Raw genomic sequence first — 15,326 nt, forward strand, 5'->3', positions numbered from 1 at the left:
TTTTATCACAACAACATAATGGAGGTGGGGGCGACCAGTTTTTCTTGAGCCAGACACAATTAAGTTGCCTGCACAGAATGATTTTCTGGATGCGATTGTCCTCCATCCGGCGAACATGTCCGATCCAACGCAGGTGGCCTTGCCTGAGGACTGTGAAGATGCTGGGAAGGCCTGTTCTATTGTTCTATATATGGCTATTTTAAAAGTGACATACCTTTAAATGTTGCATGTCAATTGATGAATCAGCATTCTCTTCCTGCAACAGAGTTAGATAATAAATGTCTAATTATTTTTAAAAAATAATATTTTTTATTATGAATGTTTATTGTTATTTATTTTGCATATTGTTTTACAGTTTAAAATGTTAACTCAGAATTGAAGATTATTACATCCTCCAGCAGGGTTTGAACCTGGGACCATTGAGATGACAGTTCAGAGCATAAAATCAGGCAGCCAATCAATGATTGTTTTATATTGATAATGTAATATTTACTCACCTGCCTACTCAAATTTATCAGAGCATTCTCTATTCTAAGTCTTTTTCTTTCTAGCTGGTACATGATTTTTGCATGCTATTAATAAAAAAAAAGGTATAAATTAGTAGGTTAAGATGCTAAAAGGTATACTAATTGCTATGAGCTACTTCTATTTAAAAAATGAATCAAAACATCATACTTTCTTGGATAGCTTAAATCTTTATCAAAATAATTAACTTACTTTAAAACAGATATCCCCAAACATATTGGAGAACAAAAATGGTTCATTAGACTGATGAAGTATCCAAATCTCTATGTCAGATTCTTGTCGGTTGGTAAGATCAATAGATAAGTAGGCCTTAAAACAAAATGAGAGCAAAAATATTCATAGCAATCAAAAGTAACATAATAATTAAAAAACAAAGAATAATAATGTAGATAATAGCTTTATATTTTGCTCAGTCACATATACACGTAGAAAAAAAGATCAGCTACTTACACTAAAAATAGATGAAATCATATCTTGAGTTACTTCATTTATAGATTGACCTATCCACAGCAAAATCTGATTATTAAAAAAAAATGAATAAATTATTATACCTGTATGCTTAAATCTTACTTGAAAAAAAAGATTTCTCTCCCCTATCAGTAGTAAACCATAGTCTAAAGTTTTGGTATTTTTAAACACTTTTTCAAAAAATGCCTTCACAATGATGTCAACAAAAGCATCTGAAAGTCTAAATGCCATTCTCTGCTCTCTTGCATACACTCCATTAGCTCCTGTGCAAGTACTGAGTATGGCATGGCAACATTTTATCACCAGAGCATAAACAATGATGAAATTTGCCGACAATTTAGTAAATTTATCATACCAAATGTTTCATTAAGATCCCTGTCCTCTACTTCTCATCTCTGTTCCATGTTTTATTCTCTAGAAACTTATGACCTGATAGCCTTTCTTCACATGTTCCTAAGATATGGAACTTGGTTTTCATTTCAGTTCAGCTATAGTATGTGGTTCAATAGTTTCAAGAACTTCTAGATATTTACTTCAAAATGTACCTTTTGAATAGTTTGAATGGATTAGTTTCATATTGGTACCTATTATTTTAGTTTTGGTACAAGTTAAGTTTATTCCAGGCATGTACATATTATTCCAATCTTAGCTCACTTATATCATGTCCTTGTTATATATATATATATATATATATATATATATAGTTTCGATCTCTCCTACTCAGGCCTTCTGTAAACACTGCTAAACACAACACAACACATCAAGAACCTGACAACAAGAGCTCCACAATAATCTGGTACTTTAATAATGAGTGAATAAGTAGATAACAGCCAATACGACACAATTGGCGACACAATTGGCAACACACCAACAACTAAAATGTTACATTGTACATCACTGTACACAACTCTACTGTCTCTATTTCTTCCTGGACTCGTACATAACACTTGAGGACTCGACCAGGACCTACTTCATGGCCGACTAACAGTCCCAGTCTCAACGCCCTCCGGTCTTGAACTCAGCTTTCTTACACACTGTGTCACTCGTCCACAGGCTTTCGATCACATGACCATAACATTGGTCATATTTGCGTGTAATCGTAATACTGTTCCTTGTCCATGGCCCTGCTGACCTGAGTGATTCACGTGGGTGTCAGCTGAGCCTATAGTTAACCCTTTTGCGCCGCCAATAGGGTCGTAACACTGCCCCCTTCTCAGATTTGTCCGTCCCGGACAAAATCTATCACACAACATGGGCAGTGGAGGTGAATCGATGCAGGAGGAGGTCTATAGGTGGGGGCGACAATGGGCTTATATTGCCATCTCGATGGAGCCATCTGCGTTGTATTCGGCGTATGTCTCTTTCTCCTACTCCAGGTGACCTTCACCTGGCTGCACTGACGTTGCGGTTGCATCGCCGTGCACTTTGGACTCAGCAAACGTCGCCTTCTTCGGTCGCTCACTTCTGAGGGCAGCCACTTAACACACGGGGAGGGATAGGATGTCAGGACTGGGGTCACCAAGATCGTTGGCCTATCAGGTTATTTCATAGGGCTTTCAAGAGACGGGTTTTGCAAATGGGTATCAGGTCCACAGGAGGGGAAATAGTGGCACACATTATCTTCAGGCTTGTCCGGAGGGCAAACTAGTGGAGCAAGTTGGCAGCACTCCACTTGCGAAGGACCCTCCTCTTCAGCATCAGGCTCCAGTTCACTTACTTGACCATCACCAGGGTTTCGCACTCTGGTCTTGTCAGCTGGACAAACGTCTGTTGGGTGCAGACCTTGCCGATGGGTTTCTTGGAGTTGGCGTTCTCCCTGCAAAGCTTGACACACAAAGTTCTCGCCAAACATCTGGGTGCAGCCATCAGGATTTGAGTTCCTCTCATCAGCACTGACAGATTGACAGATGTCTTTAATGTCCTCAGCTACAGGCTTGAGGTAAGACAACGTTGTCTGGTTCTGTCTGGCTGACGGAGGCACTCATTTCTGCAGCAAAAGCGTTAGTTGAGCTATTGGTCTCGGTCTCTTCTCTGGTTTCTTCATCTGTCTCTTTCTGCGAGTCACCCTTGATCACATTCGGAAAGCCAGCGAGAAATGTGATCAAGAGCTCTACCACATCAGGTTCGAGTTCAAAGAGGTATGTGTTCGGATCTTCCTCTTCATCCACCAGGGCTTGCCGGAGACATTCTTTAAGAGTTTCGTTGTTCCTTTTGTAGTACTTCAGTCCTCGCCATTTCAGCTCTTGTTTCAGTTCTTTCCGATTCAGTTCATCTAGCAGTTTTACAGAAACCATAGGATATCCCACTTCTGACACCAGTGTTACGATTCTGTCCTACTCCAGCCTTCTGTAAACACTGCTAAACACAACACAACACATCAAGAACCTGACAACAAGAGCTCCACAATAATCTGGTACTTTAATAATGAGTGAATAAGTAGATAACAGCCAATATGACACAATTGGCAACACACCAACAACTAAAATGTTACATTGTACATCACCGTACACAACTCTACTGTCTCTATTTCTTCCTGGACTCGTACATAACACTTGAGGACTCGACCAGGATCGACTTCATGGCCGACTAACAGTCCCGGTCTCAACGCCCTCCGGTCTTGAACTCAGCATTCTTACACACTGTGTCACTCGTCCGCAGGCTTTCAATCACATGACCATAACATTGGTCATATTTGCGTGTAATCGTAGTACTGTTCCTTGTCCATGGCCCTGCTGACCTGAGTGATTCACGTGGGTGTCAGCTGAGCCTATAGTTAACCCTTTTGCGCAGCCAATAGGGTCGTAACAATATATATGTATATATATATTGTTTAGCATTATTGTATTAAAATAATTATTTAAAAAATTAAAATGATGTTTCGATTAAGAGACTCACACAATCCCTTGTATCTAAAATATATATGGCACTTTCATAAAGGTTCTGAAAAAAAAATGTTTACAAAATATATAGCAAAATTTATACATTTTTATATTCTAATATTTTTAAAGTAAGGTATACACAGTATAAGTAAGCATTGCGAGATGATTTTAACCTTTATGTAAATTTAGACAGAAAGAAATAGATAAATATTTTACTTCATGACAAAAATCATAGATATCATTAAAAAGCCACTTTTCTTGACTTTGATTACACATAATAAGTCTAAGTTCTCCACAACATAAACTCTGAAAAAGAAAAAAAAAAGAAATATTCATTCAAATTCAACTACAGAAAAATCTTATAAAAATGATACAATTAATATAAATTGAAACATGTTTAAAAAGCAAAGATAGCAATGATTAACAATACTTTTGGGGGGAATTGATCTAAATGTTCTCCATGCTTTAAGACACAAGTCCAAAACTGATCAGGTTCTCTGTCCTCACCAACAATAATGTAATCATGCAATCTGAGGAATAAAATTGAAAACTACTTATATTAGATTACACAATAAAGACGTCAAAGAATTTTAGCAACAAGTTACAAAACCAATACACAGTATAGCATAATGTGTAATCAAAACCTTTATTTAAAACAACCTTTCAGGACAGAAGTGGTTCATCATGTGTTTAGCATAGTCACGCTCAAGTACAGTAGAATTCTGAAATTCAAATTATATTGTGAACTTTTAAAGCAATGTTTAAAAATATTTTGTCATTTTGTTATTGAAACAGATTTCATATTACATTGCTAATTATAAAACCAAAAATAGACCCCTCACCTTGCCATACCATAAGTACTTTTGGGATCTAGACATTACAACAAAAGTCGCAGAAGAGTTCAGACATTTTGAGCTTGACTGAACCTGAAAAAGAAATCAAACATTAAAAATATTTTTGGCTTTATAGGTTCAAATATTTAGATATTTTTATGTAAGTATTGACATTAAATATTTTATTTTTAATGGAATTTGTAGAACATAAAAAGAAATAAATTACTTGTGAGACTGTCACAAGGTCCTCATGGCACTCTCTAACACAGAAAATGATGACATTGTTCTCAAAGTTGAGATTCATATCTGAAGTTGATATGTCTTGATTAGGGCCACCATCATACTGAAACAAAAATAGTCTTTGCTTTGAATTGCTGTATGATATTTGTTGATTTTTTCATAAATTTTCTTTTCATTTCAAATTTTGTTTGAACAAAAAATACATTGAACCTAAGTCTTATTTAAAAAAAAAGTTTTTTAGGCTAAAGAGTTAAAAGAAACATTATGGTAAAAAAAGAAAAGAAAATTTATGTTCATATATCATTTAATCAATTGAATCACAAACATCTTACCACAATTAGGCAACTGTTTAAAACTGTTAAGAAATGTTTTGGCTCCTTTCCTTCTAGAACTCTGATCTGCAATAGAAAAAAAATTAGTTTAATCCTTAAGTTGAGGAAAAATTTGATAAAAATTTATGTAAAATATAGTCACATTTTTATTCAATGTTTTTACTTTCTTGCAATAAATATATTATTGGAGATTATTTAGAAAATATTGATACTCTAAATGTATCATTTGAAAACATAAATATATAAGTTGAGATCAATTTACTTTATTTATAAACAGGTCTACTCAATAAAATTATCATAAAGAAAAAGTTTGTTAAAATGAGTAAACAGCTTACCATAAGGCAGTTATTGCTTAAGAATGATTGACACTGCAGTGTCACTGACAGAGCCCATTTCTTTTTTTCACTTGATGCTCTTTCACCCTTCAAATGAAGTAATATATGATTATATATCACATATAAATATTTGCATATATTATCATTATACTGTTATGCAGTAGTTAAATTCAAATATTCAAACATCTTTATATTTTAAATGAAATTTTGTAAATAACTACAAATTAATTACATCTGAAGCAAAACGGAAAAATATTTTAAAAAAAATAAATAAAAAATTTGATCTTACCATCCAATAGTACAATACACAATTTTTGTTTTCTCCATTAGTTCGATGACATAATATTAGATAACAATGACTTCTATCAAATGCTGGATAACTAGTGGTCTTTAAGGGAATTAGGTGTTCATCTATCAACCAAACCTGCATGCAAGATAAAAAAGTAATTATAGTAAAGATAAATGCTACTTAAACAACTTAAAAAAAAATATAAAGTGAGCAATAGAGTATAGACTTTGCTACAATCCAACTTCATTTGGTAGGCCATGTCTCACTATGATTTATTAAGTCACAATAAAAATTGACCTACGGCCCACAGATGAACTAAAAAACAAAGTATAACTTACTTCATAGTCCTTGCTACATTCCAAAACATTGACCTCTTTTTGAATTTCTTTTAACTTCCCAATGATTTGAGTTTCACAGTTGGATAGAAGTGCTCTCTCTTGACAAGGTCATTAACAAATAAATACAATTAGGGATAAAAAAAAACGTGATGTAAATTATTTAATATTTCATTTATTTTTTTCCCCCATAAATAATTTATTTAAAACAAATTTAAGTATGTACATTGAAACTAAAAATACAGCCTACCAATATTAGCTACAGTATAAGTATGCACTGCTTTAGAAGGAGTATGGTGTATTTTGTCTTTCCAATCTTTGAAATATTTTTTAAAGTCTGTAGGCTCTTCATTTTCTCGGACACGACATAAAGGTGTAGAAGCAGGAAAATGATGTGTCTGCATAAACATCTGTTTAAAAACATTGTTAAAATAGAAAAAAGGGAGGAATTCTTTGTCAAATTTTGAACCTATGCAAATATTTAAAAATATAAAAAAAAGAAAAGGAAAAGTTTCAAATGATAAGAAAGCAATTTAAAGAAGAAAGGAATTTTAATAATATTTTTAAAAAATATTTTTTTTACCTGTCCATTGAGTAAAGCTTCACTTATTGCAAATGAATCAGCACATTGACCAACCCAAATATATACTGGCTGCGTTGTTTTAACTTTTAATAAGAATATGCCCTAATTTGAATAGAGAAATGCATTTCATTAAGTAGAAACAACCTAATGCTCTTGAATTAAATGTTATGTGTATGATAATGATATAGAGATGGTCTCTTTCATTTGTACCCATGCTATAGGTTACATGTAAATAGTACATCAAAATATACAAAAACTCAAAAGTAAAAATGTTTTAAAGTAAAAAAAAAAAAAAAAAGATTATTAAGACCAACTAGAAAATGTTTAGGGTCTCTTTAAAGTGCTCTACCCATCTTGCATCCTGTTCTTCTTTCGTTAACAAAGTTTTGCCTTGCTTGTCTTTTATCAGTGCCCCATGTCCACTCTTTGCTCCAGTGAGATCTCAGACAATACGATGGAGAGTTTTTGTGTCATTTCTGCTTGCAGCTGCTTGTGCCTCTTGCCCCTTCTGCTCAATCCAGTCCTGTTTATCTCGCCGACAGCTTCTCTTTACTTTCAGATCTGCTTCCCTATAGGCTTCTTCTGCTAGGCTGCGATCCTGTGTTTCATTTTTCTGATCTCGTCAACGTTTGGCCTCTTTTCTCTCATCAATCAATTTCCATGTTCTGTCTGGTATCCACCGTTCCTTGTATGAACCTTGCCTCCTTCTGATAACTTCTTCCGCGCACCCAATAGTGGTATCTTTGAAGTTGGCCCACTCTTCTTCAAGCCTCAAAACGGTTCGTTAGTTTCAATTGGAACTGTGCTGCAGTATTGCCGTCTTTAAGCTTCTCTACATTAAATGGGCAGGGTTGTGTGGCTTGTTTTGGTTGGCATTTCAGTCGGAGCTTACATTTGTCTGAGCTGATATCCGCTCCCCTGCGAGTCCGCACGTCTAACAGAGATGACCTTCATCATTTGGAGATGCAAATGTAATCACTTTAAAGAGACCCTTAACCAACTGTCTCCAGACCTAACTTACACATTCAAGGATCCCTCTCCGGACAATGATCTCAAGGTCAAGACAGACCCAATAACTGCTGAGGAGGTTACCATGGCCATTGCAGTGCTAAAGAATAACAAAGCACCAGGGCTAGACATGATATCAGCGGAAATGCTAAAATATGGGGGACAGTGCATTGTTAACAGGATGACTGATCTCTTAAATCTCTGTTGGCAAACTTCAAAAGTCCCAGAGGACTGACAAAAGGGAGTGATTGTAAAGCTTTCAAAAAAGGGCAACTTGGCAGACTGCAACAACTAAAGGGGCAATACTCTCCTCTCTGTCCCGGGCAAAGTTTTCAGCACTGTTTTGTTGAGACGGCTTCAACAATCTGTAGATGAAAGGCTCAGAGAAGAACAAGCAGGTTTCCAAAGAGACAGATCATGTACAGAGCAGATTTTTGTTCTACGAAATATCATAGAACAAAGTCTTGAGTACCAACAATGGCTAACGATCAGTTTCGTGGACTTCAAAACAGCATGTGATAGTGTCCACCGAGAATCACTATGGAAAATAGAGAATACGGCATTCCAGAAAAATTTGCCCACATCCTACAACATCTTTACAGTCAGTCTAGTTGCATTAAAACAGAAGAGGGAACAACAGAGTTTTTTACTATCGAGACAGGTGTGAGACAGGGGTGCATCTTATCTCCCTTCCTTTTCCTCCTAGCCATCGACTACATAATGAGGAGAGCAATGAACCAGACTGCCTTTGGTATTCCATGGTGTGAACAACTCCGATTGACGGACTTGGACTTTGCTGATGATGTTGCACTACTCGGGTCTACAAATAAATGCATTCAAGAAATGACGGAGAGCCTAGACAGAGAGGCACCCAAAATTGGCCTCTGCATAGACTTGGATAAGATTAAAATTATGCGATTGGGATATAAGGCAAAGGGTGCCCCCGTCAGACTTGGCGAGTCAAAGCTTGAAGAGCTGGACAAGTTCACGTACCTTGGCAGCATCATAACAAATGATGGAGATGCCTACCATGATGTAGCGTGCCGAATAGGAAAGGCAGGGAGCATTTTCCAAAGGCTGCTGCTTATTTGGACTAGCCAAGCCATTGGACTCGAGACAAAAATACACCTTCTCAACACAATCATCATTCCAACTGATACATATGCATGTGAGACATGGAAGTAATCTGTCAAAATTGAGAAAAGACTAAATGTGGCTCAACAAAAATGGCTGAGACGGATTTTGGGAGTCAGTTACACAGATCGGGTCTCAAACAAGGAAATCCTATGCCGAACTGAGAGTCGAACACTTAGTGAGGTAGTGACAGAGCGTTGCATGAGGTTTGTGGAACACGTTCTATTACAAAATGAATTACGCACACCAAGAGATGCGATAACATGGAAGCAAATACAAGGAAAGCACAAACATGAAAAATCCTTGTATTACTTGGTGACACACCTTCATGGAGGACCTCAGAACAGTGGACACCAGGTGGGAGGAGGCTTCAGACATTGTCAATGACAGATCTTTATGGAGACAGCTTGTGCCCAATGCGCCGAACATCGCGGGAGGACCGAAGTAAGTAAGAAAATGTTTAACAAAGTTTGGAACAGACCTGACTAGTGAGATATTTTTGATGCAGTGGATAGCTGGACACTAATGGCATGTCATACTCTGCTCTGGATCCATTGATTCTGAATAAAAATAATAACTACACATAAATGTGGACCAATAAATATCTAACGTTTGACTGAAATATGCTGTAATATATACTAATAAAGGAATTTCATAAGTAGAAACAAAAATTTCATCTTTAAATATTGTCTTTTGGCATTTCAACTTCGATATTTTAAAACATATCTCCTAAGCAAATTGATTTAGAGAAAACCTTTCTTTAATAACTATTCAAAAATACTGATAAATATACAAAATATTAAGAATCAAATAAAATCCACCAAGCTTTTTTGTTATTTATGTTTCAAAAAATTTGATTTCTTACTTAAACAGTTGTAAAGATTCCTGAGGTATAACTTCATCAAATATTTCTTCAGAACTTTGTCTGTAGCAGGGTAAATTTGGGTCTAACTTTGTGGCAAATCCTTTTTTTAGATGTTCATCATTTTCATCTGATAGAATATGTATAAATTGTCTTCTTTATTGTTAATATAAAGCTAATTATAAAGTTTTCTTGTATAATATCTCAAACACCATTTCTGAACTAAGAATCAGATGGAGCAGTAAAATAAATTCATTTCTAAAAACAAAACATACTTCCTGAAATAAATTCTTTTACTTCCAAAAAAATATTGTTATCTCCTTTTAACACTATGATACCTCATAAGTTTCATTGAATAACTTAATTCTATACCCCATCTTTATGTCCTTTTAATGTAGTGGACTATATTTTGGTTAAAAAAATATTTTTTAAACAGATTTATCTCATAACTTAACCTCAAATATACAGCCTACCCATCACAATTATTTGACTCCTTTCAGCTCCATGTTGATCATTAATCAGTTTTGCAAGCTGCAGAGTCTAGTTTAAAAAAAAACAACAAGAAAATACTTTTTTTAAACACATTAAAAAGAAGGAAAAACACCTATTACAAATCACAATATCAGCTGGAAGTTGTCTGCCAAATTGCAAACAGGCCAAAGCTATCTAAATTGGCTGGACAACAATGTCTGATCTTTTAACTGGGAGAATTGATTGACCAGTTTAAAAATGGACATGTTGGGTTGATTGGCCAAAACAAGAACACCATGACTAGCATTTTTTTATTGCTCTGTTAAACAAAATTATTTAGAAATTATCAATCTCTCTAATCATGCATTACAACAGGAAACATTTTTGTGACAGTTTGCATAAACTTTTTTTTGCTGTGTTTGAATTGATTTTTTGTCATTTAGTCAATAATTGCATCTCGTGTAGCCTTTGCCTCTGGTCAGAGATGGGGGAGATGCAGCAGTTCATAGTCATTGTTCATCAGTGCTCATGGAATCAAGTGGAAGTAATTTCTCATTCACATTTAGAAAAATTCTAATAACAATTGCTTGAGAATGCAATTCTTTAATCCTAACTTGTAGACACCTCCAATATTTGCTGATGGGAATTTTACACTATGAATATGCAGATTAATATGCTTGTTTATTATGAGAGAGACTGTAAATGTATGTTTTTATTTAATACAAATGAACATTTTTGTGCCCTGTTACTATCACAATAAGTTTTTCTTTACCAATAATTTCAATACATTTCTATTCAATTGAAGTCTCTATTTTCTTCTTTCTGTTTTGCTTTAGCTTTATCATCAACTTCTCTAAAAATTATTGCTGGTATCAGCTGTTACTAGAATTTGATTGCACCTATGTGTGAAAGTATCAGAACCTTATTTTCTTATTAAATGTAGACATTAAAAAATTTCATTAATTTCATCCACCATCATAAGTTGCCATAAAACAGATGTAGGGTAAAATGTACAGTTTGGCTCTATATGAAATTGAGGCATGTGGCAAAATGGTTTTATTTGAAACAAACAGATTACATTAATCAATTCAAGAAGCAAATATTTGTACTATAACAAATACATCAAGTTTATTAGAATGTGCAGTTCATGTTTTTCATTGAAATCATTTTATAGTAATTAACTAAATAATCTATATCAGTAGGCTACATGATAAATATTACTTATCCACATTAAGAATTTACCTTTTCCCTCAAAATAAAATCTACATTTTTGCCTATACACACATACACTCTGGGATAGCCATCTAATATAATGACATTGTCATCAGTGATAGCTAATGCAGAACATTCCATCTGTCAAAAAGTTATACATTGTTGAGTAAGAAATATCATATTTGTCAAAAAGTTGTGCTAATTGATTTTAATAGATATATAGAGTTTCAAAATACTAATATTATAAATAACTAACTTTCTTTATTTAAATGAAAATTATTTGTAAAAAAAAAGACAATTTTATAATAATTTTAATAATATTAACTTTAAAAAAAATAATTCTTACACAAGTGGCTGAAAGAAATTGTCCCCCTTTGACATGATACAATCGATTATTATAGCAGCCAGATGTGACTTTAGTTGCAATTGATTTACCTTCCACAGTTCTGTTAGACATTTTAGAACACATTTTTACAGTTTAAAAACATTTTTCTTTCTAACTATAGAAAACGAATTTAATAAAAGAAGTAGACATATAGTAGATCTAGTAATTTTATTTATGATTTCTAATAATTTTAAAAATATTTTTTGCACATGATTTAGTTGTTTTTTTTTATCCAATGCTCATATTTTAACTAGCATCTGATTTAAATACTTACACAATGCCATTCTTAAAAAGAGAGCGAAACATGACTGTCTCAGAACATTCACTCTAGGTTGAAGAAAAAGAAAAAATATAGGAGTGAACTCTCTTCTTTTCCAGGCCAGTTTGTAATAATGCTTTTTGAAAAATATAGATTCCAGACTAAGGATATGGCTATGACATAAAGCTTTCATTAATGTGCCAATATAATTCTGCAAACCTACCTCAAAGGATATAAAAGAAACTCTGTTTAAAACTCTGTCTATTTCACTGACTACATTTCTGGCTAACATCTGGTCGTTCTTTAAAAATACAATTAAAAATGAAAATAAATGACTTTAAAATCAAAAACGATTTTGAAATATTCTGCTCACTTTTAATTTCCTCTTCTATGTAAAAAATGATTACATAGCTACATATAGCCAATAGAACATTAGACAACTGTTTGAAAGTCTATTCTCAATTATTGAATTACTGATAGACATTGAAAACATTTAGGATTATTGTTTGTTTTGTTTTATAAGCTTTGGACGTTCCTTTAGTGATTAAGATTTTTATGTCCTTGCCCAAGGTCCTCCAGGACTGCTGTGGATGATGTCTGGAAGGAATGAAACACAAAGTTCAAAGCACCTACAACATGACTTGATAAGAAAGGAGGCACGGCAAAGCACTTAACTTGTAAAACAGGGGTCCCGGGTTCAAATCCTGGTGAAGACTGGGATTTTTAATTTTGGGATCTTTGGGCACCCCTGAGTCCAGCCAGCTCTAGTGGGTACCTGACACTAGTTGGGGAAGGAAAAGGCGGACCTTGAGCTGGTCACATGACATCCTCATTAACCGTTGGCCAAAGAAACTGATGACCTTAACATCATCTGCCCTATAGATCGAAAAGTCTGAAAGGGTAAAGGGGAACTATGGTCTGAAAATTTAGAAACCTCGACTCCACCAGACACACACCATTAAGATGAAGACAGTTCATTTAAAGCAGTGATAATAAATCAGGTTTAGCGAAATAACTCAAGAGCCCACCTTTTCGACATACATTTATGTTAGGTCAATGTAGACTCCCTTTTAGAGAAAACATTTTTAGCCAAAAACAATAAATTCGTTTGTCTATACAGGGGAAAAAAAAAAGGAAAAAACAATTCACCTGACTAGAAAGACTACCTTGCCAAATATGGAGATAAGTCCTACAACTTTCAGAATTTCTCTAATAAAAAAAAAAACAACAACAAATGAATGAAATAATTAATTTCATAAAACATACACAATTTTAGATAATCTAGATATATGTTTAATATATTAAATAACCTAGATATGTATATAGGCCTATTAAACCTTTAATTAAATTATTTCAAAGTATAATTAAGTAACCAGACAAATGCTCCTTCTTCCCCAGTACTATTAGAGCAGGGAATGGGTTCCCTGAGCTAGCCAGGAAAACCGATGACTTGGCAGAATTTAAGTCATTGGTTAATATGCGTGACTGAATGCATGACGCGTAGGACGTAATCATCTTTTTTTGAAGAAATGTCTGTTTTTTTAGGTATAAGATAAGATAAGAATAGCGCCGACGAAATAGAGCGAAATTTCCCGACAAAATAGCGTGGATAAAGTACAGGATTTGAGGGAATGAAGATTCTGGACAGCATTTTTGTTGAGGTCTCTATCTTCTTCACTATTTAATAGATCTAAAAGTATGCCATGCTTGCAGAGAAAGAGAGTAATTTAAAATAGTATCTCATTATCCTTTTTCACCAATGTTTAAAATGCATAACTTGCTAAAAAATATGTTTTTGAAGTGTGGTGACCACTTTCAAGGGTTAGGTATGATGATGTATGTGTTACATGTGTTATAGAATAATCAGAAATCTTGTATATCATCTCTCTTTAACCAAATCAGGACTTGTCTTGTCGCAACATTAGCAAACTTAAGCGTGTCAGGATTAGTTAATCTGATGACCATTTTCTTATCTTGCCAAATGTTAGTTTAATCTCATTTGTTCTACCTGCCGATGATAATACTGTCCTCAAAGAACTAAATGATGCTCGGCCAGATGTTTTTATGGAGTTTAACTATTGGGAAGACAAATATTGGTAGTCAGAGACGAAACCGCAGATTGACTCTAAGCTATCCACTGACATTATGGAATGTTAGAGATCGCGCACAGGACAATGTACCACGAACAAAGAATTCAGTGAAGGGATGGCACCATGCATTTCAGCTGTCCATTGACCGTTATCCCCCCCCCCAACGTCTACAAGTTAATCTTTCACTTCCTCAGAGAACAGGAGAACACTGAGAACAAGATTCTGGGGTACGATGCTGGAGAATGAAGTCAAGCTGCAAAACAAAGTACCTCCAACTTAACAGACGGCTTGAAGCTTTATTGCCAATGTAAGAAAACAAATCACTGAGTTTCTACGTGACATTGCATATAAATTGACTGTGAAAGTTTATGTGTGTGTGTGTGTAAGTCTGACAAGTATGAAAGTATCCTTGCGTGCTTTTGAAGTGCACTATTTTGAAATTCTTCATTTTAGTTTATTATAATTCTAGCATAATGTTTGTCTAGAATAATTTAAGATATCTAAAATATTTCTTGCAAAATACTGTTATAAACCTGGTGGTGGCACAGATGGGGGTAGTGGTGTGAGTGTAGTCAGCCGACGCAAATCGCCCCAGGCCAGCGCTAGACGAGCGGTCAACCGTGACGAGTTACGACTGTCAGCCGAGTCGAGTTTCAACAGGACGGTTCGGGAAGGATCGCCGTCGTGAACAGAGCTCAGGAGCGTCACGAGGGATATAGTCATGTGACGAAGCTAGAAACGTCGAGCGATGTTCCGTCTGGTTCTAGAAGGCCAGTAGGGACCCTATATAAAGAGCGGAGGTGTCCAGTCAAGACAGTTCACGGCAGGGGTTCAGAACACGGTCGACTACAGCACAGTTCAACGGTGTGGTTCTGTACGGAACATTACGACGGTTCAGTGCGGAGTACTGCATAGTACAGTTGAGACGACTGGCGTCTTGATCTTGGTCTGTGATCGAGTCCGACACAACGAGCCCAGTGTGTGAAGTCAGTCCTGAACTGTTGAACCCAGTGCAAGCCCGGAACGAGACGGAGAGGCCAGTGCAAGAGTTGATACGGCGGTACGGTGTTATCGGAGAGATATTTG

At 35.2% G+C, this 15,326-nt stretch overlaps 1 protein-coding gene across 6 annotated transcripts in view; it reads right to left on the reverse strand.

Annotated features, from left to right (window-relative positions):
• Positions 1-15,326, reverse strand: part of LOC106061561 (villin-1-like) — a 34,406-nt gene that overhangs the window by 2,491 nt on the left and 16,589 nt on the right. For 4 of the 6 annotated variants that reach the window (XM_013219737.2, XM_013219736.2, XM_056005869.1 and 1 more), the window contains 24 exons: positions 13,300-13,359; positions 12,374-12,451; positions 12,166-12,218; positions 11,853-11,952; positions 11,537-11,647; positions 10,297-10,363; positions 9,827-9,953; positions 9,443-9,521; positions 6,820-6,921; positions 6,487-6,646; positions 6,240-6,337; positions 5,902-6,036; positions 5,613-5,699; positions 5,278-5,343; positions 4,932-5,048; positions 4,715-4,798; positions 4,533-4,594; positions 4,303-4,402; positions 4,089-4,178; positions 3,889-3,933; positions 976-1,041; positions 718-834; positions 498-572; positions 215-256 (listed from right to left, as the gene is read on the reverse strand). In XM_013219737.2, the coding sequence (XP_013075191.2) occupies positions 215-256; positions 498-572; positions 718-834; positions 976-1,041; positions 3,889-3,933; positions 4,089-4,178; positions 4,303-4,402; positions 4,533-4,594; positions 4,715-4,798; positions 4,932-5,048; positions 5,278-5,343; positions 5,613-5,699; positions 5,902-6,036; positions 6,240-6,337; positions 6,487-6,646; positions 6,820-6,921; positions 9,443-9,521; positions 9,827-9,953; positions 10,297-10,363; positions 11,537-11,647; positions 11,853-11,952; positions 12,166-12,218; positions 12,374-12,451; positions 13,300-13,359 (2,121 nt within the window). Of the gene's footprint in view, positions 1-214; positions 257-497; positions 573-717; positions 835-975; positions 1,042-3,888; positions 3,934-4,088; positions 4,179-4,302; positions 4,403-4,532; positions 4,595-4,714; positions 4,799-4,931; positions 5,049-5,277; positions 5,344-5,612; positions 5,700-5,901; positions 6,037-6,239; positions 6,338-6,486; positions 6,647-6,819; positions 6,922-9,442; positions 9,522-9,826; positions 9,954-10,296; positions 10,364-11,536; positions 11,648-11,852; positions 11,953-12,165; positions 12,219-12,373; positions 12,452-13,299; positions 13,360-13,487; positions 13,591-15,326 lie in introns of those variants that run through there. The other 2 variants (XM_056005885.1, XM_056005876.1) reach the window with 2 other exon arrangements.

The sequence above is a fragment of the Biomphalaria glabrata genome, chromosome 1 (genome assembly GCF_947242115.1).
Source record: "Biomphalaria glabrata chromosome 1, xgBioGlab47.1, whole genome shotgun sequence".
NCBI classification, from domain to species: domain Eukaryota; kingdom Metazoa; phylum Mollusca; class Gastropoda; family Planorbidae; genus Biomphalaria; species Biomphalaria glabrata.